The 20579-nt window shown below is 36.1% G+C and overlaps 1 protein-coding gene across 1 annotated transcript in view; it reads left to right on the top strand.

The window, feature by feature from the left end:
• The window catches only part of LOC139115621 (uncharacterized), a 34366-nt gene that overhangs the window by 8986 nt on the left and 4801 nt on the right, over positions 1-20579 (top strand). The window contains exons 3-5 of the mRNA XM_070677883.1: positions 14852-14907; positions 18718-18797; positions 20445-20536. Of these exons, the coding sequence (XP_070533984.1) occupies positions 14852-14907; positions 18718-18797; positions 20445-20536 (228 nt within the window). The remainder of the gene's footprint in view (positions 1-14851; positions 14908-18717; positions 18798-20444; positions 20537-20579) is intronic.

Genomic DNA, 20579 nt, shown 5'->3' with positions numbered 1-20579 from the left:
TCCAATTCACAGAAATTCGGAAATCCAATCTTCGGTGTCATGTGATGCTATTCTCTATATTGACGTCACAAGAAAGTTTAGAAATGTTTACTGAACAAAAAAGTAAAACCATAGGTCAATAGGTCAACATTTTTCAGTAACATTTTCTAAGGTGCACAAGTCTGCCTTTCAGTAAGCACTGTAAATTTGCTGAAAAATATGCCTGCAGAGTAAAGACTTTCTACATAGAACCCTAAGCTGAGTGTTTTCAGGACATTGTCAGTTCAAGTTCGTAGCTCAGAGCAACACAGTATCCAGCTTTCTGCAATCCTCTTATAACATCATTTATGTTGAACAGAGTGAAAGAATTTTCTTTCATCCCTACCCTAGTTGAGTTGCTTTTGCTGAGCCAGGTAGCCTTGATTCAGCATCAGATTTCTTCTCGCTTTTGAAGTTTTTCCTGCTAATAAAAATGAAACCTGCATATCCATGACATCATTTCAGTTAAAATGAGACAGCTTTTGTGTTGCGCGCAAGCTTTTGAAAAGCGAGAGGAATTTCGCCTCATTTAGGCATTTCTCTCAGGTAGAGTGATCATCGCGAGGGGGCCTTTCACGGCGCTGAGAGCAATCCCCATGATGCCTTGATAAAAAAAAGCAATGCCGATATAGTGTCGTTCACCCCTTCTGTAATGTGTCATTGACCTCTGCAGTGTCGATGACCCTCCTGTTAACGGCTCACACACACCTGATTCAGTCGTATATTTTTTGTCTCCACAGAAGAACAATAGCCGCATCCCTTAATTGTACACAATGTGCTGTTGGGACTTTGCTACACATGAATACGTCTCCCGGCATTTGACATTGAATTAAAACCTAATCTGGGTGGGATTAATTGCCTCGGCAAACTGATACACGATAAATTTATTTCTCCCTGGAAATTTTTTTTAATCTACGTAAAATGCACGTTATCAGCATGCACGTTAGGCTCCAGGGTTTACTGTATGGTAACTCTCTAATGCATATTTAGGTCACTGATTTGCGAAGGACTTTTGAAGCTACAAGATGACTAGATGGCTACATCGTACCTTTAGGAATGCAGTTTTTGACTTTCGAAGACTGTTTTATTTTTCAGCAACAATGCCACAGTTCACACAGTGCTTATACCTATGTTGTAAGATTGTGTAAATATGGCTGTATGCGTTTGACTTTGAACAGGAAATGTTTAGTCTGTTATCTTACCTAGCTGATGATGAGTTTTCAATTCAAACATGCTAACCTTTAGATACTAAATGTTGCTATTTTTCATTAATTCAGCTTTTAAATAGACTCCTCCGCCTGATGTCCAATATTGTGAAATTGAACTTATATACCTGTAATATTTCAATGAAAGGTAGTATAAGAAGTGTCAGAGCTCTGAATGAAAATCCTTCATAATCTGTTTTTGAAATTGATATGTCATAAATCCTTTGTTATGGTAATCTGTACTTTTGATGTTAACGTTGCGGTAAAACTGTGCCTTGCAACTTTTTGTAGCCCATTGAAGTTTGTGTGCTGCTGGAATTCATTCCTAACCGTTTAACTGGGAAAAGTGGTGGACAAGAATAGGGGAGGTCATTGCATGGCTATTCTTGTTGTTTTGCAGAATCAGTTTTTGAATCAAGTCTGATGATGCATAAGGCGTTTTACCGCTTTCAGGAAATCGTCAAAGTATTACACATGAAATATTGTGCGCATTTGCACATGCATGAACGTAGAAGCGGTTACCTGCCACTGACTTCTTATTCCCTCCAGCGACTTCAGGAGATTTAATGCTCCAGACTTACTGTGATTTACAGCAGAGTTTTGCAGACTGTATTCTCATTGGGCTTATCTGGGAATACTGAAATATTTCCCGCCTAAAATTTTTTTGCAGAAAGTCACTGCTGCTGGTTAAATTTTTGACAAAAATAAATTTTATTTTTTATGATACCTGCATCACACATTCTTGCAAGATAGCCTGTATGAAAATAAAAGCTTTACATGATTAAAATGACAGATTATCATAAAATTCTGTTCTGCAGGGCGGAACTTTTGGTGTTTGAGAAGATTTATGGATGCATCCAGCAGCTTAAAAGGATAATTTATGATACAGGATAGGTCTGTTCATAATTCACTCAGTCTTAGAGTATTTCCCCTTGTCAAACGGCGGAAGTTATTGATAATTATCTACACTGCGATAAAAAGATACACAGCAGTCATTTATTTTTTCATCAAAGTCAACGCCGCTGAAAAATGCCGGTATCTGTTTTTAGAATCATCGGTTCACAATGAGAGGAATTTACGGCATAATTGAGAGTTACCTGTATGCCGTCTGACAGTATTCTAGTCCAAGGTTGGAACTTAATCTGAAATAAATTTGAGTTTTATTGAGGTCTGTCACATGTAGTAGACAGGGGATACTTCTTTGATTTCACGACTTGTCGTCAGGGAGTTCCACTGAATCTTTTCACAGCCAATGCTTCATCTGACCCGATTCTTTTCACGGTGAAGTTCGACCCACACACGGAAAGAACAGGGCGTAGGGGTCAAATCCATCCCTTGTTTTTCTTGTATCGATTTCATTGTAATTCAAGGCTATTTCAAATACAGGAGGCTCTCAGATCATTTATTATTGTGAAATTCAGATATGATCAATTGTGGCAATATTTGCATACATATGGAGCTCTACAAGTTGGCACTGATCCAAGGCTAGGTCGTCAACCTTCAAAATTGTTGTTATGCTTCTGTTGAAAAAGCTAAAATTAGATTGTTGTTATGATCCATTTTTTTACTCTGTTGAAAGTGCTAAGAGTGCTTTCCCGCCATTCATCAAATATTTAGCCGGTTAGAATTTGAAATTTATTCTTTTGACAACATACAACAGATGTGCATGTGTTTGCGTATGAAAATAGCAAGCCGTTGTGTAAATGCAAAAGATTGCAATAAGTTTTTACTGTATTTCAGTGGCTATGTTTTCAACTTTGTTCATATAATAGTACAATTGAGATTGCGAATAATGAGTAAATGTACGGGAAAAAATTAAAGTGCAGTTGATTGACAAATTTGTAGACCACAACCCCTCCTCAGCTTATACACTGCCCCCCCTCCCCCCAAAACCTACTGGCGGCAGCATAACGTCACCAAAGACGACAAGAGATTCTAGATTTTAAAATATTCCTGAAGTATCAAGGGTGTGTTTTATTTGTAGATTCTCCTTTCTGTTGCAGGAAAATCATGGTATCAAATTTATGTTTGACCAATAATTTAGTGCATGAAAACCATGCCAGCATCTTCAACAATTGCACTGTATGGACAATGGTGTAGATTATGAAATGGATGAAAGTAAATAATAGGATGGTATGGCTAATTGTTACCATGGTTCACTATTGGGGGTATTGGCAGCTGTAAATGTGCCACATTGTGTTATCAGGGTGAATTTCTGGTTGTCATGGAAAAATGATGCTGTCAATCAGTGGTGCCAGCAATATAATCTGGGAATGAAATAGAGCTTTTTTACTGAATGAAGGAATTTAATGTTTGAATGAATGAATGAATAAATGAATGCAATAAATGAATGAAAGAATCAAAGATGTTATTTTGGTGATCAAAATAATGTCTAAATATTAATTGTCAACAATGTGAGTCTTTAATGGTAAACAAATAGTATGTTAAAGATCTCTTTATATTTCCTTGAAAGTTGGAGCTGGACGTGCTTGGTACAGTGGTTGTAATACAGCAGTGCCCACAGTGTCACAGACTTTTGACTTGTTTATCCAGCAAAACTAGCCAAGCGCTAACTAGATTCTCTGACAGCCCCTGCTATGCTACACTGTCACTGAGCTTGTAATCTGGCACTAACACTGACAACCGCACAACGGTCTGGCTACACCAGCCCCAAGCCAAGTGTGTAATGAAACGGGGACTGAGCCCCCTCCACTAGGCTGAAAATGAGGGGCAGTGGAGGAGGGCCTCACTACATGTATGTAGCCAATGAGGGATTGTGAGAGAGTCTAGCTCTGGGTACCTGCATAGAATTCAGTTGTTGCAAGTTGCTGTGAGACGCCTGACTCAAGTATCTCTATTCTTCACTCAACCTTCAGCTGATTTAAATATTCATAATATTCATATCTCTATTCTTCACTCAACCTTCAGCCGATTTAAATATTCATAACTTCTGTGCGTGCTGTGCAGTACCTGGAATAAAACGGAAAATCAAACTGGTATTCCCTGAGGGCTTTCACAGAAAAACAATACTTTATAGTTCTCATCTTGTCGTTTATTTGCTGAATGTGCTTGTCAAAGTATGAATATTGATTTGATAGTCTTTGGGGGCAAGGCTGTTTATACAGTGTGCAGGCTGTATTTCTCAAGATGCAGATACATCACTTTCAGTATACACAAAGGACAAACCATTTTTTTCAAGGGGAGGGAGTCTTGTGGATGGGGGAGTGTTGACTATCTATAAAAACATTGAAGTGTGTGGATGCAATGATGCATGGCCTAGCTGATATTGCATATTATGTTGTAATGACATTCTGTATCAGGAACGGCATGGCATGAATTTGAAAGTTTTTATGAACGATAATCTTGTTTATTTCTGTTTTTGTAACCTCTGTAAAACCCGATGATAACAGAAAAAGTTTTGTCAGTGCGGGATGTCCGTAAGAACATCATGATACCCAAAATCCCTCAACTTTGCTACAGCTAAGAGCGTTTATTTGGACAGGGACATTGGTTAGGGTGAATATCCTATGCCGACCTAACCAAACCATGTGAACTGTCCAATGAAAATCCCTATGGTTTGTATATCCTTTTGCAGATGTTAGATCAGAAAGAGAAGTTGAAGCAGTTGTTACTGGTTCTTTTATTTTGGTATAAATGATACGAGTCTGTGTTTGTCTGTGTATCAAACCATATGCGATCACTTTGGGAATAATGACGTCAATTCAATCTGTAACCAAATATAAATATTCTAGTTGGTTGTATCATGTAAATTTGTACAGAGTTGTAATTAATTTGATATATGCCGTATGGTGATGCCTTTGTTTACGTATTTGTGCCCTTCAAAGATTCAAATTATAGTTGTAGATATGAGGAAGCATGTCAACTTTTAGAGAACTTTGCTGTTGTCTGGCTTAAGGCTGCGTTCACAAATAACGATTAGGGGGGGGGCTGGAGGAATTTCGATTGAAATCTTATTTTTTTAAGATCCCCCCCCTAAGTACCCCAAAAAAATTTCAAATGCCCCCCCTCTATATGGTCAAATTTTTCAAGTCCCCCCCCCAACTATCACAGGCCCGCATATTTGTAAAGGATGTGAGCGCAGAAAAAATAAACATATTGCGCCGTTCCGCTCACAGGTGTTCAACACTACCTGTATTAGCACTTTCTATAGTCATATTCTCAAGGCAAGTTCTTTAAATGCATCAGTGATTTTTTTTTAGATTTATTGGTCTAAAAGCCAACTTGAGTTAATCCAACTCTGGCCAGGTCAATTGCTCCTGCTGAGGAGCACACAAAATGACAATCATGAGAGAGTAGGCAAATTGTGAATTCTGGCTAATTGCCATATTGCACTGTGACCTACCAAACATTTTTCCAAAACTACAAGACATCTATGAATTAGATGCTACTCTAAATTGACAATACTGGAAGGTTAAAATGTTCCACCAAATAAATGTTTTAATCTCTGAAATTTTGGGTGTAATAATTTCAAATTTGGTTAAAAAATAAATAATTCCATTTGGTCAAATATTTTTACTTTTAGTCTTTACTGTTCAAAGTTTTACATCTGTATCATTTTATAACAAGAATATGAAAATTTAGAAAACCAAGCATGGTGACCCTATCTTTTTTCTGTAATATTTGATTATTCTTATATGCTAGAATTCAAACATTACTATGTGTTCTTGCATGTGTTGCTCTCTGGCCTGATCTTGTGTACAATTATGTTTCACTGTCATGAGCATCATTTGACCCAAATTCTTCTTCAACTACCATGTACATCAGAGTCAGAGCTATCTCTGTCACTGATCAGGTATGCAGTGACAGTGAAACTGCAGGAGCAGAACTTTAATGATAGTGACACTATCTGTAGGCAGTAGCTGTATTAACTTTGATAATTTTGGCAATATTTTTGTTCAGTTTTACAAATTTGTTCTAGTTCTACTCCCTACAGCCTGTTGAAATGTCTAGTATTCAGCTTGCTATCACAGCCTATTTATGTGTACCATGCATTTGTATCACTGACAACTGACTGTCAGTCTGGACTCCAATTAAATTATCACTAAATACAATATTTATATTTATATATACAGGCTTTGTCGACAAACTAAATATTGTATGTTTGAGCATGCTGTAGGGAGATAGCAAGAAACTGTAGTTGTTATATTGCATAGGAATATTGCAGAAACCATTAACAGTTGCAACTTCTGCCCTGTTACGAGGCTCAAGTTTGTTTTTTAACACAAATCACACATTTAGATTTTTTCGAGATAAAAGTCATGAAATGTGACAAAATGGTTCTAAATTTTGTTAAATTATTTCTAACATTAAAACATTTTGATGACATTAAAAATGGTATTCATTTTTCATTGAATTATCTACAAAAGCTTGGAATTGGCAAATGTAAAACACAAAAGGGAACAAAAAATTTTCAAGTCCCCCCCCTATAGGTAGAGCAAAATTTTCAAGTCCCCCCCCTCTACTACCCCAAAAATTTTCGAATCCCCCCCCTGAATTCCTCCAGCCCCCCCCTAACCGTTTTTTGTGAACGCAGCCTAAGTGCTGGGATTTCACAGTTTCAGTCAATGCCCTAGGGCAATATGTGGTCTGTGTGTTTCTTTGGTGTTTTGACCAGAATTTCTCATCGGAAGCTAAATATAAGCCCAAAGTGCTCCGTGAAATCCCTGTTTGTGTGAATTCAGTGGGAACAGATTGCAAACAGGATGATAGAATACTCATGTTTCCTGATTTAGTAACAGGGAGAGACATATAAGTTATTAAAATCTGTCAGCTGTAACTCTTGATGTATTTTTCAGAATTTTTGTGTCCTGTTTGCCAGATACAGTTTCTTGTTCTATGACTCTCATGATGTCGAAATCCGTCGTGTTCAACCTATCAGTATATGTACAATGTTCAATGTTATCTTTTACAACCGAATTTACTGCAGAGTAGAATTCATTTTGTCAATGATAAAATTATTGCATTTTGTGATACATTGCATTTTGTACACAATTGAGTTTGCAAGCACAACAGACAACTTGTTATTGAATATTTTGTTAAAAAAATTTCGTTTTCAAGTGATATACCAAGTGATTCAAAGTGCTTGACAGTGGTTGCCAGGTACAATATCTCGTATCTGTGCAAAATGTAGATTTTTGTGATTTTATTCATAAGCAAGTACATGATAATACCACTATGGATGTACAGACATACAGTTGCTTCCCATAGATGCGTGATGTTATAGAAATGCAAATTATTTCAACTTTGTGAAACGTTTCAGCTACTCCAAATTTGGTCAAAAAAACTACTGAAACTTTGATCATTTGCAAACAAGATAGCATTCTATTTAACTTGAATTGGTTGTAGATAACTGTTACTACAAAATCCGGCTATGAAAGGGAAAATTTCCTGTTTATGATTTCATTCAAAACTGAATAGAATTTCTGCCAGATCTGAAAAACAACAAAGAATTTCAGAAAGCAGAGCCATGTATTTCCCCATGTGTTTTAAAATGGTGTCTAAATCTTCCAAAATTTGCACAAAAAAAACCCTTATTAGTGTCATGGTACACAAATATCATCACACCCAAAAAGTACAAAGAAATGGTATGAATTTGCAGCAGAAAAAAATTCCCACTTGGAACGTTGCCAACGATAGTAACCAAAGTGACGAATCTGCAGGTACAGGCTAAACACATGCACACATCTATAATAAACAGTATGGCACATCAAAAAGCAATTCATAAACTGAAAATTAATTTCAGGAAGTTTTATATTTACATCATGATCATAAGGGACACCTGAACGTCATAACTCAATTTGTCAACACCACCAGTTAATAGTTGATAATAACATAATCGGTCAGGCCACTGCCAGCAATATTTTTTTTCCTATTTCAGAAATCAGCATGTTTTTCTTTCTCATAATAACAATACAGTGCAGTCCTATTTTGGGGAGTTGCCGTGGTTTTCTAATGGTAATCGGATGTTTTGAACTGATGATGTTTATAAATATTCTGTTTATATAACACTCAATAGCATGAGGTGTCAATATTTTTGAAGTGTAGTAGAAAAATGCAATGACTTGTCAGGTGTGCTGTCTGAGTTTTCTGTTTGCAAGCCCACCAGCCATGACGGCCAGTTGTATCTACTTGTAGACCCAGTGAAATTGAAGTTACAGTACTGTTGACTAAAGTGTTGGACAACCTGGTTCTTGCAAAGAAGATTGCATTGAAGAAACAATAAGGACACATTCTGGTGGAAAAATAAAATTCCCAATTTTCACAAAAATAAAGCGGGTGAAAACTGCTCACTCCATAAGCTGCAAAATGAGTTCCCACAAGTGGGAGGCCAAAAGAATATTGTAAAAATTTGAGAGTTAGAATCTCTATCCCTAGGACACATTCTACCGTAAAGCTCCATAAGCATTTCTTTAATTTTCATTCTGTTTGTGAAATACAGATTTCTTGTTCTAGTCCAAAAATCTATGTTTTAGTGCTTTGTGTTTGTGCCCCCAGTTAATGTTGAAAACCAAATTTTAGTCAAGACTAGAATTTGACTATAATATGAAGTAGGGTATAGAATGTGCTGTGTCTACAAGGCTTGTTATTTGTATTCTAACGTACTCCAGGGAGGAGAATGACAAACAAAATAGTTGTGTTTTATATGGAATGAAAGTAATGACAATATTATTAAAAGCTAGGACCTGTGTTTAGCGTTGCATCAGATGGTTTGGAAACTCATAAAATGATTTTCATAAAGTTACTCAGTGTGTATAAACTAATATGTGTTGTTTAACTTCTGTCTGAATTATACATCAGAGACATTTTTTATAACAGTAATAAAATGTCCAAATCCTACCCTAAATGAGGTGCCATGGATAATGAAGCTTATATTGGTAAAGGGGAGGGGAGGGTGAAGGATGGGGGCAGTTCTATTTTGACAGTTTTGCATAAATTTGAATCAACTACATTGTATATTCCAGGGTTATGGCACGAAACTGCACTGTGTATGTGTGATGTCGTCAATCATCATGTAAATCTGCTTTTTCAGTCCTTGTCTTACAAAACCTGGTAGCAGCTTACATTTAAACTTGCAACAACCTATTGGCAATTTATTGTATTCTGAAGCCAGTAAAGATAGCAAAGCTTTGTTGACAGATTTTTGAACTTACAGTCTTTCATGATTAAAGGAATGGAATTGGGTTTGAGATCAGAGACAATGGTTTCATTTGCCATTCACAATGATTTAAATAATTATCTAGGGTCCCCAAGCTAACAATTGGATGAACAGTGAGTTGAATAACCTGCACATAATAAAAGTCTTGCACAGTACTCCAATCAAACTAGAAAGGATTGTTTATGTGTTCAGCCTCAGGCCAATCATAATTCCATTGTATTCATTCTGACACCCCCTGTCTCCAAATTAGTTTGTTCCTACAAAATTGATTTCATTTCATCTGCATCATTCTTTATTGCCATTGTGTATTATTGTTGTTCATTAAATAGATAGCTGATTGCAGGTGGCTTTGACTCGCATCGTTTGCCAATGTTACTCTTGTATTGTATACAATCTTACATAATGCAATCATGTTGAGCAAGCTGTCTACTTTGTTTTAACAGACAGCTGTCATGTGTTTGATAATATTTTCATTTTTGTTCCTTTAAACACTTTGTTTCTTATTCTTTTTTTCTGAAAGAAGCTGAAATACAGAGTATTACCCCAGCACACACAGTGCAATTATGAAGTGTGATTTATGGCCATCTAATTTTAGTCTGGACTGAAATTCTGTCATCAACAATGTTTGATTTTTACACGTATCCAGGCTGTGTCGATAAGTTAAATTCTGATCATTTCTAAATGACATTTGCAAACAGAACAAAAAATTTTACAAACTAGACAATAATAGTAGAAAACACATCAAGAGTAATAAATACTGCCAGTGGAGCTGTGTGGGAGTCAACCATGTCAATTTATTTGTTTCATGGTTATTCTCTTATTGTTTAGACTGATATATCCTGTATACTGTGGTTTCAATTTACGGACAATAAAATTGATGTCTGATGTAGTCCTCATTAAAATGCTGGATAGTGTTTGTTTTGTGTGCGTCACTGTGCATGATTGACAGTCTCCAAGTCATTTCCTGGAGTGCAATACGGATATAATATTGTGTTCCATTGAGATAAGCTGTGCATTAGGTGTGACATCACGGAGAGTTGTGAAAATACTCGGTGTTATTTTCACGATTTGTCCAGGGATCAGTTCTAACATTGCAATAAGATATCCAACTGCCATTCGGCATATTCTAGAACCGGTAACGATGAGTTTTTAATGTTAAAGATGATTAAAGAAGAAAATTTCCTGTTTTAATTCTGTGATTGTAGTAATTTTTACATGGCAAAAGAAGTCACTGTAATGTGACCCAGTCCTTTGCCGCGCTGTGAGTCTGAATATATATTTGTCTCAATGACCAAAAATTATTTCAAGCGATGCGGATTTCTGTTTCGGTGAGCAAAAATGATCTCATAGCATAACAATAGCCAATGTAAATCCAATGCCTGGCTTAATCTATTCATTTATGCAAAATATGTTAATGAGCATTGTTTGAGTGTGTAAATTAGCTTACAATGAGTCATTATCAATGGAGGATGTGTAAGGGCCTAAACACAGACAGTGAAGCAGATGACCACTGTCTATGGCCTAAAATTATGCGTTATCTATTACAGTTACTAGTAGTTTGTTTTGTTTCTGTCCATCGTTTTGCAACAGTAAACACTTGTAAGTGATTGACCCTAAAAAGGGAAGTAAGTTTGCAAATTGTCCTGATGCGACACCCTTGTAGCAATGAATTGCTCAATACAGTGCAAGGGGATTTCCAAATCAAATATTGTCTTTGTATTCCACAAGGAAACCAAAAGATTGGGTATTATGATTACCAAAACAATTCAAGAAATGAAATGAGAGTTTCTTATTCTCCTCCTTACAGCATGTTACAATGTATAGTACCTGTATTGCCTACATCACAATTGTGTACAATATTCAAAGTTTTCATTGACAAATGAATTCTAGTCAGGACTGAAAGTCACATATCAATAATAATATCAAACACTGCACACGTATATAGGCTCTCTGTATTAACGATTCAAACCCTAGGAATATTTTCTTGATCTTGAAGTTGGACAAAGCAATCGTATTTTACAGGTAGATCCAATATACTGGAAAACAAATCACAGCTACTTATTTAGAACTTTAATTTGTTGATTTATTTTCCTGAATCATTGAAACAGCACAGAATGTTGCAAAAAGTAAGCTTATGTATGTTGTAGTGGTATCTACAAGTTGTAGTAGAAAAAACAACACAGTGTGAGTCAGAACAACTTAAAATGTTAACTTGTATCTGTTAAAATCTTTTACATCTGAGTCAGAATACATTCTAAATATCAGTGGGTAAGTCTTTCAGTCTGCTGTTGGGAAAACGTGTTTGCGTCAAAGCTGATAAAATCAGATGGAAGCCAGACAGTGTTATAACTATAGGTGCCGAATTGTTGTTGGTACCATATCAAATAAAAGGTATCAAATTCAAAAGTCAAAGATCATTGACTGTAACTTTTTGGGCATTGCCCTTAATTTCTTATTTTCATCAGTGTAAAACATTTGTGCGTAGACCCTAGAGAGAAATGTTTTTTTCTAGGGTCTATGGTTTGTGCGGACTATTCCTTTTCAGATGTATATCTGATTAGCATGTCTGCAAAATTTACTGCATCATTTCTTTTTGTTTTAAGTGTGACTGTTGTTTAAGTATGACCTGTTTAATTATGCAAATTAAAAGACTAATTATTAATGGTGAATATTCACCCATCATGGGCTCTGTTGAATTTGTCATCGACAGAATAATAATGAAATTAATTCTTTACGACTTCGAAGTACATGTAAGTGTAAGTGTCAGTTTTTCATGAATTTTCACCATTCATAGCATGTCGAGATACACAGTATTCAGCTTGTCAACTCAGCCTGTAGATGTGTCAACTGTGTTGTTATTGTTGACAAGTGAATTCTGGTCCACACTAGAATCCAGATGTAAACAATAGTAGTGCCTATTACATGTACAGTAGCCTAGTCCCTTGACAAAGTATTTTGTCTTTGGAGATTTTGGCCTTCGCCCATACTCCGTCTAGCCGCATGGTCGATGATAAAGCTATAACAGAAACTGCCAATTTAAATGTGAATGATCGCCAACAGAGACTGTGACCTCACTGGCATCCCTTTCAAAGTCAATTACTCAAAATGATCCTCTCACGTGACTTGTTCGGGGGGGGGGGGGGGGCATAGCTGTAATGTAATAACCACGAGAAAACCTAGCCAGAGAATGTATGCCATACTTGGGCATGATGAATGTTAATGAGCAACACCCATTTAATCATAGGCCAATCATGAGAGGACCATTTTATGTGATTGACTTTGAAAGGGACACCAGTAATGTCATGGTCTCCGCTGGAGACCATTCACATTTAAATTGGCAGTTTGCGCCATCATCAATATGGCTAGACGGAGTATGGGCGAAGACAAAAAATCTCCGAAGGCAAAAATACTTCGTCTAGGGACTAGACTACGTGTACAGATGCTGTGTTGATGAGCTAAATATTGGATAGTTCAACATGCTTTGGGGAGTAGAAGAACTTGCAAGTGACATACAAAACAAAAAGTGAAAAAAATCACCAAAAGTTATACATACTGGCCCTTTACACACAAACACATCAGTATTAATAAATTCATATATGTTGATTTTATTATTAATTTTTTCATTCATTCAGTGTTGTTCTCTTTCCTTTTTGCCCAGGATGCTGGTTGATTGTATGTCAACTCATAACAACGTACATCTCCAGACACCATTGCCACACAGATCTGTAATATAGATTAACGATGATCATATAAAAACACTTTGCATACATAAATTGTATTAACTACTGTTTTTTTTCTGATGCATAGCTGGATGAGAACAAGTTGGTACAATAGTTGCAGCCTAGGTATCAGGAAACCATGTAAATTTCTGTAGCAAATAGAGTAGATGTTTAAATTGATAAGAAAATCCAGTCCTTGAGATTTCATTATCTCCATCCTAGTGGACATATGATCTTGGGATTTATTGCACAGCTTTGGTTTTCTATTACCATCTTCATTATTTAGTTTTCCATCGCCAGCTTTATTCTGAATCTGACCCGCTGCAGACTAGACAATAGTCAAAGTAATGAATAGGATAGAGTTTTAAAGTAAGCTGAGTCAAGGACCAGTGTTTTTTGAGTTCTCAGTTGATCTCAGAGATTAGTTTTAAAAAATAATTCGATTTTGAAGAGAATGTGAATTTGTCCCGTGCCGTGACATTGAAATCTGCTGAAGTTAATCAGCGCTCATCCTCAGATTTCACGCAGTAGCTGTATTGGACTCATATTGGACAGAGCTTTTACACGTATGGAAGTGTTTTTGGAGGGTTCCAAGATATTGGCACTACGGGTGTAATTGGATAACATCATCTAACTTCCAAGGTGGATCTAATATTAGAAGACGAAGATAGTAGCAGATGCTCTACATGCTGTTTTATCTGATAATATCTGATAATATCAGATAAAATCATTACTATCGTTCAAGTTAGTCTAATGTTACAAGGGAGAGATGGTGGCAGATGACACACTGTTTTATTGAATATTGTAAAAAAATATTGTCTGTGTTCTATTTCATTGCGCTCAATTTCCTTGTACACTCTAACTTACATATCTTAGACGAACTTATCTTAGATAGATATAATACCAATGTTGCGTCTTCATAACTTATTGACCATGGAACGTTTTATAAAATTTCATAACCCATTTTGTAATATCTCTTCAATGACCTTTCAATAATGCATAGATAGTACAAAAAATTGTTTGTAAAAGCAAAAGTTTGTCACTGAAACACTAAGTAGTCTTAGCTGGTGCTTACACAGACAGGCATTCATCTTTCAAAATCAGTAAAAATCATGACACATCTGTATATAGGGGTGCGCTGGATTTTTCCTTGCTTTTGCTCTTCCCTTGTATAATTCAAGGTCAAATATTGACCATTGACATCAAAAGATATTTGATAATGTCAGTGGCTCTTTAAAGGGGTAACTTGTAATCCTTTGGATTTAACCATATCCATCTTGTTCACAATAGTTGACTCATGCATTTCCAGAGAACAAAATATCCTAGTTTATAGTGTCAAGTTCAAAAATTAAAGGAGGAAATTTGATTTCAGGTGTGGAGATGAACTTGCTCCTCCATACACTAAGCAGTTTGCAAGTTTGAAAGCAATGATATTCATTTCAGAACTCACAGGTTAATAAAAAGTGCAAGTCAATAGTTATACAACTGTTCTTTTCTTTTATTATGTAGGTATACAGTCTAATCTTGACCTTGACTTCACTCATAATTTTCTCTCATCTTTAAGAAAGGCTTATCAAGTACCTCCTGCGTACACGTAAATTGGATTCTGTCCGTCGCTGATTACTAGTAACGAACCGACTCAAAAGAGATGAGAACTCGGTGCGTATCTTTTATGCATAGTGCGCGCATCAACAACAAAGGTGACAAATATTTCTTTTCCATTACAATGCCAGGGAGAGCCTTTGAAGTGATTACGACTAAAAAAGCGGATGTCACGAAATTTGACCAAGTAAGTGTGTACTCTTGATTACAGCACTCTCTTGTAATTAGTGTGTGCCACTGATCTTGTTGAATAGATGCTTGTTATTGGCTCTCTCTCTGAGATGGCCTAATCCCCGCTTCAGTCAGTCCTGTGTGTTGGTGAAGCACAAATATGTTGATAGAGGGCGCTATGTTGGTGCTTGTCAATTATTTAGAAAAGGTCAATGTACCCAGTGTAGAAAAAAAGCAAATCCCTGTAATCCATATGTGTAAAAACTAAATCTCTGTTTTATTCTTGTAGTTCACTTTGAAATTTCTTTCCTGAATGACTGATTAAAGTTCCATTTTTTTTATTTGTGACATTGCACATCTACTTGTGCTCAATGCTGCCCCTGTTTCAAGTCATAAATCTGAGCACTGGCTGAAAGGTCAGTTTTACAGACACTATCGGATATTTTTTCTCATAACAGTGTAATTTTCTTCATCGTACAAAAGCAGAAAATGACCTTCATCTTTGCTCCACGCCATGAATATATCTCAGTTATTTGATAACTCATAGGGCATCAGTCTGACGGTTCATGAGCTGTACATGCTTCTCCAGCAAAAAAAAACATTGTAAAGTGCTATTGAATACATCATTAAAATTTTATAGAAGCCATCATAAATTTTCAAACAGCAGCGTATAAGAATCTAATCGGTGTGAATGCTCTAGATAGTGTGACAAGGATCATTTCCAAGAAAAGTGAAGAAACTTCAGGCAATGTGAAACACTGAGAAGCTACTGAGAAGTAGAGTAATGAAATCGATGTTTAATACTTTACTAGAAAGTACGACAAGTATTATTCTAAGAAAAGTGAACGAACTTCTCAGGGTGATAAGAATTACCAGAAAGCAAAGTAATGAGAGAAATATGTCAGCTATTTGAGAGTGGAAAGTTCTCACATTTTGATGTGTGTGAGAAATGATCTCAGCTCTTAAAGAGGTGTAGTGAATTGGAGGAACCAACCAAACAAACAAACAGTGAGCCAGTAGCCTTTATAAATCTGACAGGAATTTAAAGATTATTGTAGAGGAAAAATTTCACCTTTTTTATTCAAATCTGTGAATAATGCTTTGTTATTTTACATGAAATTGATATAACTTTCCTGTAGACCAAGTTTGCTTAAAGAAACAGTAGCTGTGACTTTTTATGATTTCTCTACTGTTTTTTGTTTTGTACGTCAACATCAAATTCTTGCCCTAAACCCCTCAGCATGTTGAAACACTACTACTTATCATGTAACACAGCCTCTACACACTCATGTGTCATGATTTTGAACCATGAACTCAGTAGATTTGGTTTGTTACCAAGCTATTTGTAACCAGAAAGTCCAAAGGACACAAGACACGTTGCACTGTACCATGACGTAGGCTCCATGTCTGCAAATTTCGGTTTTATGTACTTGTTTGAAGTGACAAACTTTCCCTCTTTCAAACAATTTTTGTTTTGGACTTTCCCAGGGCTGTCTCAAGCATGCAGACCTGCTCATTGATGCGCATTGTCTTCAAAAGGCGCACAAAATAAATGCCAAGGCAGCCTGAATGGCACCCTTATACAGTGTCAATGTCAATGTCAATGTCAATGTGTTATGTTGTGACAGTGTTACCTCATGCCCAAATATCTTATTTTACATCGTACGTGCAAAATGCACCGTTATGAATTCTGGTTCGGAACCATAATGTATGTGCCAACAATAACGATAGAGTTTACACATGTACTGGCTATATTGACAAGCTGAATACTGTGTATCTCAACATGCCATGCAGGGTTGAACAAAAAACTTTGGTTGATACTAAAATGAAAAGTCATGAAAAAAATCTTCAAAAGTTAAAGGTACTGCCCCTTTAACATGATCATGAATTCTTGTCTCCTTTGTTTGAAATGACATTGTTTTGGGATAAATGTTGGATGTTGTTTTAACTATACAACTATTAAAGTGTGTTGGATATTTCCTGCCACGAATTAAATTATTTCTGTATTTATCGTTAACGTGAATACAACATGGTTAAATTTCACCGAGTGGCCTATAAATGACAGCTGGGTAAACTATCGGTGGTCTATAGATTGTTGAAGGATATCTCAAATCAATTTTAAAAGCCTTGTTTAATGAAAGTCACATTTATAGCAGTTCAATGCCAAAGTTAATGGAACATGCGGGCCCGTAAACTGAAATTGAATTTGGTAAAGTTGAGTACATCGAGTCGTTAAAGGTGCGATAACCAATAAAATCAATAAAAGTTATAGGCGCTAGCCTTGAGCGATCGTTTTACACGCGATGCGGCATTTGGCGTTTTACACACGATTCGTCGGAGATTGAATTGGTGAAAAGGACTATTGTGTGTGTCCATGTGTGTTAGGGTTTGTAGCTGATTACAGCATTATGACTCAATGTAACATGTTTCAGAGACAGCAGGCATAGAAAAGGTGGTTTGATATCACAGGGAGAAGTATAGAGGAGGATGGGAAATAAAATACCATATCATGCAGTGGTTATCGGCTAGGAAAACTTTGATTGCGTTCGGGGTTTTATCTTTTTTATGGATTCATTTCAAATGAATCCCAACAGAGCTACTGTACACAGTTCGTAAAATAATCACTGATGTTTTTGATTTTTGAAAATTTATGATCAAAAGAGATTTGTTTTATATCATTCTCTGCAGGAAGCTATTTCAAAATAATCTTTATAGTTTATCAACAACATTGCACCACTCCAGGTTTCATTTCTGCAGCAAATATGAATTCATCTTTGTTGCTGTATAGTGTATCGTCATTCTGTACACCTGTTTGGCAGAACAACTCAACAGATACGGATATGTAACCCTGCCATCTGTTGTAGGCTGACAACTTTCCCATCGAAGCGAAGCTAGTCTGCCTCTTTTGTCTTGACTAGGTCCTGGCCGTTCATACATTCTTGTAGAGTTCTGCGTAATTTTCTCAGATCTTGATAAGCAGGTCATTAAATTCGCTGTCTTGAGATGTGGCGGTGGCCTTGAGGAAAGCTTTTCCTCACTAGAATTTATATGAATGAAGGAGTGGATCTGGAACTTTGCTTTTCCTTCTGTTATCAAAATCAAGTTTGATACATTTTTCCACGCCTTCTGATTGCTATCGGATTTTGGCAAATTGATTAAATTCTTGGTGATTGTACTTAATTTTTGACAAGTGACAGTGACCCAGAAAATCTATGAAAACAACTGAAAATTAGCCTTCAGAGTCAATCTAACTATCTAATAAGTTGCTACACTTTCAGTCTTTGAAACAAATATCCCAGACATTTTGCTATCAGTGGGTTCAGTGACTTGTGTGTTGTTTGATGGAAGTATATGGAACATGCATAAAAAAGAGGTATTGTATTCTCATAGTACTACAGTATATTTTTGTGATTTTGCCAAGATCATGGCTGAATATTGTCTCTCTTTATCAATGTCCATATGGTCAAATATTTTGGAAACAGACACTGAAGGTTAACTAACGTATGGTAAGATTTTGTCTCTCCAAAAACGTCTGTCGCAAAATTCACCTGATTTAAGGGGAATTAATGATTATGAGAAATTGTGCTCATTTTCTTTCTAATGATTTGATTTTTGTGATTTCATTGATATTTAGTTAACTGTGAAATGTGGAAAGGATTGTGGGATATCAGAGTTGAATTTCTCAGAAACAGCCATTTAGGCATCACAACAGAGATCTTCACAAATTACTATCAACATGCAAACAGCTAGGAACTCTGGAAGAAATATATTGCAATCACAGATCTGAATCACAATAGGAATTTATAATTTGATGTTTTCTTTGCAGGTTTATCCAGGAGACACATGGTTCCCAGGGTTTAGTTGGAGAATAGCAGTTTGTCCAAAATGTGGACAGCATTTAGGATGGTAAGTTTCTTTATCAGTGACAAAAAAATGTTATTCACAAAACTTTTTTAGCCATCAAAAAACTATCTTTGGTATATGTAAGAATAAACAAAGCTAGTCATCACTCATATGAAGTGATAGAAGCAATATCTGGATTGATTGTACAGGGATAACTGTTTTCATTGAAATTTTTATCGTTCATACTGTAAAAATAATGAGGGTATTTATGGATCTCCATAAAAAGAACTTAGGTGGTTATTTTCAAATCAAGGGCAGTCATTTATTGTGAATATTCCATCACTACAGTGGCATGGTCCTCTTGTTCCATCTTTTTATGCCAACAGTCAATATTTGACTTTTTATTTAAAGTGCGGATCTCGTGATATTCTAAATACAATCAGTCTTTTTCATTTTGATGGCCCAGTGAATTTAAAGTTCTGAAGATAAACTGTTTGTAATAGGCACTCTTCTTATCTGAGCTAGGAGGTGTGGGTATGTACAAAAACTAGTGAGCATATGGTATAGCAAAGTGTAGTGGCATGTGCCTTGCTTCTTGATGACTGCAGAGAGTTGTTTCTATCAAAGGGTAACACACATTTTGAGCACATCTGAACAAAGTCAGAGACAGTCATAAAATTCAGAGGGTTGAGGCCGGTAACCATCCCTGGTTTTCTTGATTTCATGTAATCTGCACAAAAACCTCAGTGTCACATAATGACAGTTTGTACCAAAATCAAACTTTTCTGAAAATGTCACAAAAATGTTACAAAAGGATGATGCCAATTCAATTTCTTTTGAATATGAGAGGAACTTTATAAGATATGACAGACAATAGGAACACACAATTTCCTTGAAATGAATAAGTATTATGCCCTTAGGAGTAATTTTAAACAAATACAAGCAAAGAAATCAAGTTTTACAGTATTGCTAAACTTGCTTTTGCTGTAAGCTTATCCAAAATAGCTGTTTTTCTGTGTCAGCTATAATTTAAGCCAATGCTGGCAACATATGTAGTTCATTTTATGCATGTTTTCAAATGATTTTTTTCTTGTATGGCCAAAAGACTTATTGACGGGAACAGCTGATATCAAACCTTTGAGCGCTGTAATTTTCTCCCGCCAAAATTTTAGTTCAAAGTTTTACCAATTTTTATGAATTTGTCTGAAATTTTTTGATAATTTTGGAACAAATGGATATCACGTTTCATTGGCTACAGATTTTTCTCCAAATTTTGGCGAAAATCTGAGAAAAATCGACAGGGGTTTATTTTATAAAGGGGACAAAAATAGATTTTGGCGCTCAAAGGGTTAAAGTGGCAAAATCAGTCTCTAACAGTACTTTGATGTTTTACCCTGTGCAATGAAGAGGAATCTATTTCTGTCAGTGTGACAGTCAGGGAACAAGAAATATGCTAGACAAGCTTCAAGAACAGTGGATCCAGTAGAAAGTAGTGGTCAAGAGTTATTAACTTATGGGGTCCAGTTATGACCCCCTAGGAAAACTACTAAGAACACTTGCCTTACTGGGTCCACAGTTCTGTATCCCTCATGCTGTCCAAGTCACTCCAGTGTAATCATGTGTTGTCAGAGAAAGTGATAGCTGGACAAAGCAATAAAGTCATTATTCTGTGAAAGACGTAGGTTTATTGGAAATAATTGTTGTTTTCAGGTCGTATGAACCTCACAATCACGAACACGGAAAAAAGGACACAGAAGAGACATTTCTTGGACTGATACTTGATCATCTCATACACCAAGATTGTGAGTACTATGATGAAAAAAAAACCTAAGATATTTTGATTGT

The sequence above is a fragment of the Ptychodera flava genome, chromosome 17, assembly GCF_041260155.1.
Source record: "Ptychodera flava strain L36383 chromosome 17, AS_Pfla_20210202, whole genome shotgun sequence".
In the NCBI taxonomy this organism is placed as follows: domain Eukaryota; kingdom Metazoa; phylum Hemichordata; class Enteropneusta; family Ptychoderidae; genus Ptychodera; species Ptychodera flava.
This window is presented reverse-complemented; position numbering and strand designations above follow the sequence as displayed.